The sequence below is a fragment of the Impatiens glandulifera genome, chromosome 1, assembly GCF_907164915.1.
Source record: "Impatiens glandulifera chromosome 1, dImpGla2.1, whole genome shotgun sequence".
NCBI classification, from domain to species: Eukaryota; Viridiplantae; Streptophyta; class Magnoliopsida; order Ericales; family Balsaminaceae; genus Impatiens; species Impatiens glandulifera.
Window position 1 is genome coordinate 102,015,048 of NC_061862.1, and position 12,057 is coordinate 102,027,104.

At 34.8% G+C, this 12,057-nt stretch overlaps 1 protein-coding gene across 2 annotated transcripts; it reads left to right on the plus strand.

Annotated features, from left to right (window-relative positions):
- Positions 1-5,110: 5,110 nt before the first annotated feature.
- On the plus strand, positions 5,111-10,357 carry LOC124919440 (trichohyalin). Of its 2 annotated transcripts, none has more exons than XM_047459678.1 (13): positions 5,111-5,541; positions 5,907-6,094; positions 6,170-6,273; positions 6,500-6,580; positions 7,066-7,169; positions 7,259-7,345; positions 7,696-7,898; positions 7,984-8,185; positions 8,262-8,312; positions 8,390-8,488; positions 8,574-8,633; positions 8,776-8,900; positions 8,977-10,357. In XM_047459678.1, exons 1-13 carry the CDS (start codon positions 5,278-5,280, stop codon positions 9,974-9,976), a joined length of 2,568 nt encoding a protein of 855 aa, XP_047315634.1. In that variant the 5' UTR covers positions 5,111-5,277; the 3' UTR covers positions 9,977-10,357. The 2 variants fall into 2 exon arrangements, with proteins under 2 accessions (XP_047315634.1, XP_047315635.1); XM_047459679.1 differs by having other exon boundaries at positions 8,779-8,900.
- Positions 10,358-12,057: the final 1,700 nt, after the last annotated feature.

The window sequence follows — 12,057 nt, forward strand, 5'->3', positions numbered from 1 at the left end:
AGAAGACCGTCCTACAAGATCTTTCCACTCCAGGATAAATCAGAAAGGCAATCTTTCAGGTACAGGCAACTGTCCAACCGACAGTTGCCATATTGAGTAAAAGACAAACCTAGCCGGTTTGACCTACACACTGGAAGACTAGACCGCCAGGTCTGAAGACTAGACCGCCATGTCTGAATCACTAAACCTCTTCTCAACCAATCAGATTCAAGGAAATGAAATGTGACTGTTGGCACATTTCACCTATAAAAGAAGGAGCTGAAGAGGAATAAATGCGGTTACAAGTTCTGAATTTTCTACAGCCTAAGTAAAAGATTGTGTTCTATCTCTAGAAAGCTTAAACGCTTATTTGAAGTGTATTTACAATTTCGGTTAAAATTGTACGGGTGTTATCGAGTAGGAAATAAGTCTCGATCGGATTGTGTTTGTATTCCTTAGTGAATATCCTTCTCGCGGTTTCGAGAGGAAGGGTGACGTAGGAGTTTATCTCCGAACATCTATAAAAACCTGTCTTGTTATTTACTTTCCATCTGCTTTACTTTCTAACCGATCTGCACTAACCTACTAATACCGCTCCAACCGATTCAACATCACCTAAACCGAATTACTAAGCTTCAAAACCGACCCAGCAATCTCCAAACCTATCTTATTCAAATCCGGTTTTGCCTATCTCGTGTGTGTGCTGCTTCAACCTGAAACAAACCACTTCCGCACTTGAACTCGGTTCAAGGGTTTGTGGCAATTTGTGTAGTATTGAAACTCCGGTATTAATCTCTAACCGGATTAATCACCAAGTGAGATGTGTCGACCGGCCAGACCCCGGTTCCTCAGCCGCGACCTAGATCCTAATAGAAGCTTTTTTGAATCCCGTTGATATATACTTGGTGTTTAAAGAATCAATGGGTTGCATTTATGGACTGTGTAAGTTGATTGTGTTTATGGATTTTGTTAGTACTATTAGTAGTAATTTCAAGAATATCATTTGATATATATTTTAGTTTTAATGACTTATGTTTAAAGTTTAATTTGAATATATTTTGTGATAATAGATGATTGATGATGTTATTTTGTGATAATGGATGATTAATTATATTATTTAGTTTTAATATATTTTTTAAAATATAATATAAAATTTATTATAGTCAACTACTCGTACCGGTTTCATCCAATCTTCTTCCATAACTTGACTTTCGAGGAGTACTCTAAGTGTGAGAAATTCGATCTCGATAGGTTGCATATCATCCATACCATAGACCAATGAGAATGGAGTTTTGTCTATAGACGTTCGGACAATCGTTCAATAACCCCACAAGACATAAGGTAGCTTCTCATGCCAATCGTTGTATGGTCGGGTCATCTTCTTGATAATCGTGATGAAATTCTTGTTAGTCGCTTCAACTGCTTCATTAGTTTAGAGTCGACATGGAGACTACTTATGATGCTCAACTTTGAACTCGTCCAACACCTTGAGTACTTTCCCTTGGAAGTGATGCCCGTTTTCTAAAATCATTGAATCAGGTAATACGTATTATGAGATAATATTATTTCATATGAATTTGGTTATGTGTGATGACTTTAATGCTTTCTACGATGTCAATTCTACCCATTTAGTGAAGTAGTCAATAACTACAAGTATAAACCCGTGACCATTTGAGGTATGGGGAAAAATATTCTTAATGATGTTGATGCCCCACTTGGAGAAAGACCATGGTGAAGTCATGTTGTATAACAAAGACACCGGAGTGTGTTTTAGATTTGCATAAATTTGACATTAGTGACACTTCTTGACAAAAGTTAAATACTTTTGCTCCATGTTTTGTCAATAATACCTGAAATAGAGTTCTTCTTAGCCAAAGCTAGCTCATTCACATGTGGTATGCACGTGTTAGTATGTACCTCACTCATGATTCGTGTAGACTCATATTGATTTATGAACAACATGTGTTGGTTGTCAAATGATCGTCGATAAAGTAGCATTTTAGATCGAAAGAGCTAGGAAGAAGAGTCACGTTGAGAGAAACCCTTTCGCTTTGAGAGAGAGAGAGAGAGTAATACTAGGACGGGGATGAATTGTAGTGAGCGGGAAACCCTTTCTCATCAAATTTTTATTTTTTTATTTTATTTTCTCTATCTCCATATCCGTCGTCGTGGTATGCCACGTCGAATTCGCTTCACTATCTTTCTGTCACTGGATGAAATTTGACCCGAGTGGCACTAGGCTATATCGACTAAGATTCTAGCTAGTAAACCTTTTTAGAAAATGTAAGAAGAACTTAGAGAGAGAAATAGTTTGAGAATAAGATTTGTATTGATAAAATACTTGGTAATTACAATGTAATATCTCTAAGGTATTTATAGGACTTATGACATATTATATTAAGAATTGTCTTCCAATTACAATTTAATTACACTAATTTAGGATATCCCTTCCTTAACTAGAATATCTCTTCTTAAATTAGATATCTCTTCCTTAATTAGAATATCCTTTCTTAAATTAGAATATATCTTCCTTAATTAAAATGTATCTTCCTTAAATAGAATATTCATTAGGTTGGGCCTCCCCTTGGGATAGGAAGATTCGTGCACTGTGAGGCCAAGACTTTAATGATTCTCGACATCCCCTTGAATGGGTCGAGACACTAATAGGACGTAACATTCTCCCCCACCTAAGTCGCGACCGTCCTCGGCTCGAGCTTGGACCGATCTTCTGCCTGAATTTCCATAAGAGATCCTCTCTTTCCCAACAATTCTCGACACTAGGTAGACCTTTACCCTCGAAGCTCTATTTTAAACGGTCCCTCGTATCTGCGCACAAGCCACTTGAGCAAAGATTGTAGAGATTTACATTGATGCATAAGTAATTTCCCTATTCATCGGTCCCCCTCCTTAAACCCGACTGCACACCTCTTCAGATCTGCTCATTTCTTCATCTTATTGGTGTCTTTATCAAAAGATACCCTAGCAAGATCTGCTTCCTCTCTTAAGGATTTGTCATGAGTGAAGGTGGACTGATTTTGACCAACGTAACATGTGGTCAAACCTTGTGGTCAAAGCTTGTGGAGTTGATAGATGTGTGGTGTCTTTGGCCTTGAGCCCCTCGAAGGCTTCGACACACACTATCTAGACATCCTCGGGTAGTTCTTCTTTTCTTTTGGACTCTTCCCCATCATCCATCCTGGCAAAAGTGGTAAATGTCTCTTTACCACGTTTGCGACCTCGGCTGAACTGCATTGCCGAGAACATGCACATTCCCTCTAATTCTCTTCTTGTTGGTATCATACTAGTCTTCCCGTGATCCAAAATGATTAACGAATCAGAATAAGGCATTATACAAGCACATACCTGATCGAACCATTGTAGTCCCAATACTACATCGTAGTCATCCATAAGGACTAATGTAAACGAGACAGTTCCCTTCCAATCTCCGATCTTGGTGTGTACTCCCCTAACCTCCCTAGTCACCGTCTTAGCTGTTGTATTCACAGACTTGACCGTCCCTCTCGTTGGGTTGATGCGAAGACCCAAGGCCTTAGTCACTCCTTCACGCATGAAGTTGTGGGTAGCTCTAGTATCCACTAGTGATTTGATGTGCCTTCTCCCAATCAAGTCATCTACGAACATTGAGCCCCTCTTTGTTCCCTTGATCGGTTCTGCAACACTAGCCTTCACAACATTGAGCAGTTTTAAGGATCCTATTTGAGTATTTTCTTCCTCATCGGAGGACTCAGATCCTTTAACTGTTGCAACATTTTCCTCCTTAAATGGACACATAAACTTTATGTGATTATGAGAACCACAAATATGATAAACTTTTGGCTTACTCGATTCGTCGGTTTGCCTCCCTGAGTTGTTGTGTGGATGTCACTTCTTGGGTGGGCGGTCTCAGATTCTAGCAAGTAAGCCTTTTTAGACAATGCAAGAAGAACTTATAAAGAGAAAAAGTTTGAGAATAAGAATTGTATTAATAAAATACTTGATAATTACAATATAATACCTTTGAGGTATTTATAAGACTTATGACATACTATATTAGGAATTGCTTTCTAATTACAATTTAATTACACTAATATAAGATATTCCTTAACTAGAAAATTCCTTCTTAAATTAGATATCTTCTTAATTAGAATATCATTTTTTAAAATTAGAATATATCTTCTTTAATTAGAATATATATTTCTTAAGTATAATATTCATTGGTTTGGGCCAACATAAGCGATTGGGCCTCCCTCTAGGATGGGAAGATTCGCGCACTGTGTGGGGTCAAGACTTTAATGAGCCTCGACATCCCCTGAATGGGTCGAGACACTAATGAGCCGTAACATTTTGCTCCTCATTGCCTTAATCATTTCTCTAATTAATAATACTTAGTAAACTCCATATCTATATGATAACATGATTTGAAATAACAATAAAATTTTAGTATTTGAATCAAAATATATGTTCTATTTTAATAAATTTTAGTTTTATATCGTATTAAATTTTTTAATAATATTATATTAATTATTTTTAATTTTATTTATAAAATTTACTAAAATTTTATCATTCTTTTATTAATAAATAATAATAGCTTATATTGTCTAAGATATATTTATTTAAGACTTAGGATTATCTCTAATTTTCATATTAAAAATGTGTTATTTTATTCTAACAACCAATACTTTATAAGTAAGTTAATTAGGATAACTCAAATATTAATATTAAGAGTCGGATTTATGAGATCAAATATTCCGGATTCGATTTCCACTAAAATATTCTAAATTGAAGTGAATAATTATTGGGTTGGACTAACTTCTTAAATTTAAAAAGAAATTATGTGAAAGATAAATTATAAAATTTGTGTAATGTTATTTTGTGTTTTTAGTTATTTCAATTTTTTACTACTATTTATGTTTGAGATTAATTTTTACTTAAAAACTCTTCAATCCTTAAAAAATTATTACTTGCTTGAACAAATCAATAATTTTTTAAACTATTTTAAGGGCTTAAATATAAAAAAGAAAAGTTTTCGAGTTTATATCAAAATATGAAGATAGTTGAGGGGCTATTATAGATTTTCAATGAGTTTCCATAAATTCTTCCCGGGAAATACAGCAAACCGGCCTTAGTCGAACACCGTTCGGTAATTAGGGTTTTGCAGAATCCCGTTCCTATTCAACCATATGTAGTCTGTACTCTCTCTCTCAAACATTAATAATTGAGTTCCGCATTGCATGTTCATCGATTTGTGCACTCTTTCATCTTCGTACTCGCTGCATTTCGAGCAATTCTTTTCCTTAAATGGCCAAAGTGCAGGAAAACCCTCACACTCCTGTTGCTTCAAGGCCAATTTCAGACCCTGAGAAGGAAGTTCCCATTGTCTCTTCCGCTAGTCCACCTAATCCCGACGCTAATGAGGCTGCTTCCAAATCCAAGCCTTGCCCTTCTCTCGACTTTATTGCTTCTGCAGCCGCGAAGATTGCATCTCAGCCTCTTCAGAACTCCGATCCCGACGTATGGGGCGTTCTGACTGCCATCTCTGTCAGTGCTCGTAAGCGTCACCAGGTCTAACCCTAACTTCAAAACTGTATGATTAAAATGATTGAACTTTGATTGTTACAGAGAAAATTCTTCTAATTGAGATGGGCATTGGAAAAAGATGGTCGATTTGATGTTTGTAAAACTAACCTAAGTCTTAAATTAAAAAGACAAGCATAATAACCCCTTAAAGAAGAAATGTACTAGATTTGGCTCAAACTTGTTTCATTTGAAAATTCAGTGAAACTAACCTCATACCAAGATGTCCGGAAGCTGTTTTCTTTATTTCCATCCATCAATGTAAAATGAGATCATATTCTATCATTTTATTTTGATTTCAATATATCGTGAGAAATATTTGCTAATTTGGCTGATAATATTATGACAACCAGGGCATGAATATGCTACTGACTTCTGAGGAACATAACATTGGCCGTATGGTAGATGACTTGCGTTTCCAGATCGATGCAAATTCGGTCAGTGCAAAACACTGCAGAATTTACAGGAAGAGGGTAGATAATGAAAACCACTCAGAGTCTTCATCTACATCTTGCATGGCTGCCTTTTTGAAGGATAATAGGTTTGGCTACTCTTGGTTTAGTTTTATCTTAGTTAAGATTCTGGTGCATTCTCTTATTTGAAAGAGCATTTGCAGCACTAATGGGACATATCTAAACTCGTCAAAGCTAAAGAAAACCAGCCCTGAAACTACACTACGTCATGGGGATATTATATCTTTGGTAGCTCCTCCTCAACATGGTAAATCTAATGTCAATCCCCTTTATCTTTTTCCTTTTTGAAAGCCAGGGTTTATTCACTCGAAGAAGCTAGCATGACCCCCTACAGACATGGACCCCACTTTCAATAAGCCGTTCTTAGATGGAATTGAACCTGAGACCTAATCCACTCCCTCTCTCCAATTTACAGGAATAAACATTTTTGTGTTTTGTGCATCAACATAATTTTTTTTGTTTATTGACAACAGAACAGGCCTTTGCTTTTGTATTTCGAGAAGTTCTCAGATCAAATTCTTCAGGCAATGGCTTAAACTTGAAGAGAAAGTCTGGTATGTTATATCCTTCTGGAGTTAGCCATTCTTGAATGGCTAACTAGCTTAATAATCCAATGCCCTATCTTCTAATTAATAGATTACAGACTGAATTTTACCACATCTCTAATCTGCTTATCAAAATAAACTGACAGACACAAGCCTGCACAAGTTATAGCGTGGGACTACTTCCCTTATTTATTCTCATGGAATTTAGAATGAAAGAAAATTGGCCTTTATCCGTGAAAGACTTTAAGGCCTTGTTTGATGACGAGTTATTTGAATTTAATCCATTAACTTCTTATCTCATCATCAACCACTTCATCATTCAAATGATCAACCAAAATACCAAATTATCAAAACTGAATGTTTTATAACATTTTAAAAATTAAATATAAAGTATATTTTAGTCATTTAACCCAAATAACCCCAAAAATTCATTTTTTTCATCAAACAAGATGTTTCTTTAGTTACTGATCTATGTCTGTTTCCGTTTCCTAAAGAGGAACATGGTTCTGAAAGCAAGAGAGTAAAAGGCATTGGCATTGGTGCACCTGAAGGTCCTATATCTCTTGACGACTTTAGAAGCCTTCAGCGATCCAATACGGTATTTAATTTTAGAATATCAGAGTTTTGTGCTTTTTGTGATGAAAAATCTTCATGTTACACAACCTTTACACATTTCTACTGTTGAAGGAGCTACGAACGCAATTAGAAAGTCAGGTCATTACAATTGAGTCTTTGCGCAATGAAAATCGTGCAGCTACTGAACGTCATGAGCATGTAAGTTTTTTTTTCAAATTGTTCTTCTCCGTTTACCTTGTGGTGTTTCCCTGCAACTGGATCATGATGCGATTATTTTTGTGATTCAGATATATAGTATGATTATTTTCTTCATTTGGTATACAAATTATATTTAGATCATGATAAAAAAAATAGTGTAAATTTTTTCTTTTCATTTGGTATTGATCATCAAATTATTTTTTGGATCCATGAAATTATTGTTTCTTCCATCATTGTGATTTTTCACAAACATAAAAAGTTGTGATTTTATCAATGTGAAAAATCCATTGTAAATTAACGATCTTTAATTCAGAAGTTACACCTAAACCTGAATTATTACCTATTTGTAGGAGATGAATGATTTGAAAGCAACTGTTTCAAATTCTTTCGTGGATCAACTCAAGGAACTACAAAATTCACTGGAGATCAAACATAAGGAATTATCAGAAATCCAAAGAATCTCAGCTGAACAAAAGCACGGAATGGAGGACCTTAACAAGAGACTCGAATCGTCAATGCAGTCATGTGCTGAAGCAAAAGAAATAATAAACAGGTTAGTCGTAGCTTGTTTTCTTTTCGTTTAGATAATTTGTTGTTAACCTACAAATTTTTAATACTGTTGTTTATCTTGCCTTTAGTCAGAATGCATCTATATCTGAACTCAAGGCACAGTTATACGAAGAACGAGAACAAAGAAAAGAAGAACGAGAAAAGGCAGGTGCGGATTTAAAGGAGTCAATACAGAGGGTTCAGGCAGAGGCTCAAGTGGAGATAAAACGGGTCTCCGAAGCATTTTCAAAACGAGAGAAGGACCAACAAGAACTTATTAATAAGCTTCAGGTTTGGCAGTTACTAAATTTGTATGCAATATCATTTTTCCTTTGAAGTTTATCATAGAGAATTTTATCGTTTTCAGGAACTAGAGAAAGAACGATGCTTTTTGGTGGAAACCTTGAGATCCAAGCTGGTAAGAGTATTTCGTCAAGAATATTACCTCCTATTTCAGCTGACCCACCCACAATCTCTGGTATAAATTATTGACAGGACGACACACGAGATAAATTAGTTATCTCCGAGAATAAAGTTCGACAACTAGAAGCCCAACTTTGTGAAGAGCAAGAAGTTTCCGCGAATGGGAAAAATGTAACCATTGTTTTTTATGCTCTTGTTCGTTTTTATCAACAAATATGGATCATTTTAATATGTAGATATAATTTTCTAAATTCAGAAAATTGAAGAACTCGAGCTGGAGATCAAAAGGTTGACTCAGGAACTTGAGAATGAAAAGGTAAGAGCACGCTCTACGACTTGAATTCTTGTCCTTCAAATCACTTAAGGCTGTGTTTGGATGATGGGAATTGGAGTTCTGCAAATCACTAGTTTAATGAGTTTTTTTTCGTTGAACTGAGGTTTGTTTTTGATGTGGGTAGCAGTCAGCTAGAGAAGAAGCGTGGGCTAAAGTATCCGCTCTTGAACTCGAGATAAACGATGCAATGAAAGATCTTGATTATGAGAGGCGTGGATTGAAAGCAGCTAGAGAAAGAATTATGCTCCGGTATAAATATACAATTATTCAATTCCCTTTTCTTCTATAAAAATGAAAATATAATTTAATCTTCTGTTATATATAGAGAGACGCAGCTAAGGGCATTCTATTCGACGACAGAAGAAATATCAGTATTGTTTGCAAGGCAGCAAGAACAGTTAAAGGCAATGCAAAGGACATTAGAAGACGAAGATAATTACGATAATACTTTTCTGGACATCGACCTTAATCGCCCAATGAACATAAAAGGAGAAGTATTGACAAAAGGTCCTATAATATCCAGAAGGCCAGTAAGAGATGTGTCTGACACATCGACTGACGGTGTCAGTGAGACAGAGAAGCACGACTGCGAAAATCGAAGCCAAGAGTATCAGAACACTCAGGAGGCGGAATTCACTAGCGGTGAGCAACAACAGAAGGAAGGTGAAGGTTTCGGTTCAGAAATAGAACCAATCCCAATCGTGGATCTCACAGGAACCGAACGAGTGCTCGACACCGAGAGCCAAGTAGGTTTGAACCAATTGGACGACGACGATAGAGACAGAATAACTAATTCTGTTTCAAAAAGGGACATTGAAATCGAAACTCAGAATATGGAAGATACGGAAATGACAGTTGGGATCATCATTCAGACTGCTGATCTTGTAACTTCTGAAGTAGCAGGGAGCTGGGCTTACAGTACGGCTCCTTCGATGCACGATCAGATCCTGGCCGTTGATTCTCACGAGAGCCAAACTACCCCAGTTTCCGAGATTCTTGCTAATAAAAGGAATCTAGAACGACAGGCTTTGAGCCAGATGATTGGGATCGTAGCACCCGATATGGAGGAGGAATTTGCAGGGGCGGCGAAAAGAGAAGATGGTGATAAAGCTGTTGATTCGAACTCGGATACTGAAGACTATACAGATGGTGAGGAAAATAAGGAAGATGATGATGGAGTTGAGAGAGGGATGAAAGAAGATGATGGAGTTGAGAGAGGGATGGAAGAAGATGATGATGGAGTTGAGAGAGGGATGGAAGAAGATGATGGAGTTGAGCGGATGGATGAAGATGAGGAAGATACTGAAGAGGAGGAGGAGGATTAAGTTGGCAACAATGGAAGATGATGATGATGACTGTAAATAAGATTGGTAAGTCTGTAATTCTTTTTTCTTTTTGGTGAGTTAATTTTTGTATGAATATGATTCTTATGTGCATGCTAAGTGGTTTAGTGGGGGTGAAAGCAGTTAGGTTGAGTTATTTTTTTCACTGAAAATCTCGGGTTTAACTGTTTGACATCAGTTTTTCAACATCTTTAGCCGTGGTTTAAGGTTAGATATGCATATAGTTTAAGCACAAAAGTTCAGCTTCATTATCTCCATGGACAATTCACAAAAAAATATGAAATAGCAAAGAGTATGGCTGCCACGCTTAAACTGTTGCATCATTGGTTGACTTTGAATTGGATCGATCTAATGTTCTTTATCATCGATGGTTTGTTTGTTTTTTTGTTGTTACTAGGAAAGGTTGTTATTTCTTCATAAATCAGGACTCAAAACAAGCATCCAGTAATATAAGACCCATATTGATTTCATTCTCTAGCAATATAGATAGATATATGCCTTGATGCATAAGAATTGGCAGCATGATTCTGTCTGGAAATAATTTTGTTTATGGATCTAAGATAAGATATGGTTGAAAAATAACATATGGATATAAATCTACTAAAGAAGAAGAGAATAATTGATGAGTCACAGATTTATCTTTGTTTTTATGATGCTTTCTTTTTTAGTTTGTTTTCTAGCCTTGAATAGCGTTTCTGAGTGTTCGTGTCTTTATCCCTGTTTTCGTCTTCATCACATCATTCCACCCCACAACTTAGTTTGATTCCAAGTCTCTTTGTGCTTGGAACAATTACCATACTCAAAAAGAAAATACATCATGAATAGTCTTTGTAGAAGTTACATCTTTTGTTGCTTTTGAAACGAAAGAAAAAGATATGAAATAGAGATGGAAGATTAAATTAAAAGTTGAAGACAAGCATAACTAGGGATGATAACGGGTATTTTAATCGTCGGATAGTGAAGCACTAATCTCTGAACCCGATTAGTATCTATATTTATATCATCATCTCCGATTTGTAGAATATTCTATTACACGATTAAAGTGTGAAATTATATTTATTATTTTTTAAATAAACTAAAATTATTTAAAATTATTATAAATTAAATTTAATATCTTAATTAACATGTTATTACAAAATATAATTAACTAAAAAAATATTAATAAATATTTAATCCTTATACAACATTTAATCATCCATACTACAAAATATAATAAACTTAATATAATACTTAATTAAAGATAAACTTCAAAATATTAATGAAGGCAGTTTTCTCACACAAAAAAAAAAACACATCATTTTTGAATAATCTTGTAAAAATTACAGAAATGGCAACTTTGTTGTCACTAAAACAGTAAAAGTTACAATATAAAGATAGAATATTAACTTAATAAATAAGTATAACATTATAAAAGTTGAAGACAAACATAACATTAAAACTAATATTATCAAAAATTTGAAAAACTCAAATGAAAACATTACTTATTTGTGTAGTTATGTTATAGAGGTTGAACAATATAATAATCTTTTTATTATTAGAGAGGAGTTGGTAAAAAACTAGAGAGAATGGTGAATATAAAACTTGAAATTAGGTTGAAAAAACATGAAAAATGAAGAAGGAAGATTAAGAGTAGAATTAATGAGAGAGAAACACTTTATTTATATATATATATATATATATATATATATATAATGATGTTTAATTTTCAAAGTGTTTGGATTGCTCTGTCAAGGGCCGTGGTTAATTTGGATATATATGTGAGAGTAATGAATACTTAGTCGGATTGTGGGTTAAGCCGCCCATAAACTTAAAACGATTTAAAATAAAATTAAAAATACTATACGTGTGTTTCGAACTTGTAACCTAACAAAAACAAGTACAATCTTTTAACCAACTCTAGGCTAATAAAACTTTATATTTTACATTTAACACCAAATTTGATGAACGCGTGGCATTTTAACAATATAAGTTCAACGTTTAACTAACTTTTATATATATATATATATATATATATATATATATAATTATGCTTAATTTTCAAAAATGTTCGGATTTTCATGTCG

What these genes read in the sequence shown, in the direction of transcription:
- LOC124919440 (XM_047459678.1), top strand. Translation starts at nt 5,278, where the DNA reads ATGGCCAAAGTGCAGGAAAACCCTCACACTCCTGTTGCTTCAAGGCCA. An exon ending in AAACCTTGAGATCCAAGCTG is followed by an intron (nt 8,313 to 8,389) that starts GTAAGAGTATTT and finishes AATTATTGACAG; the next exon opens with GACGACACACGAGATAAATT. An exon ending in TTTCCGCGAATGGGAAAAAT is followed by an intron (nt 8,489 to 8,573) that starts GTAACCATTGTT and finishes TTCTAAATTCAG; the next exon opens with AAAATTGAAGAACTCGAGCT.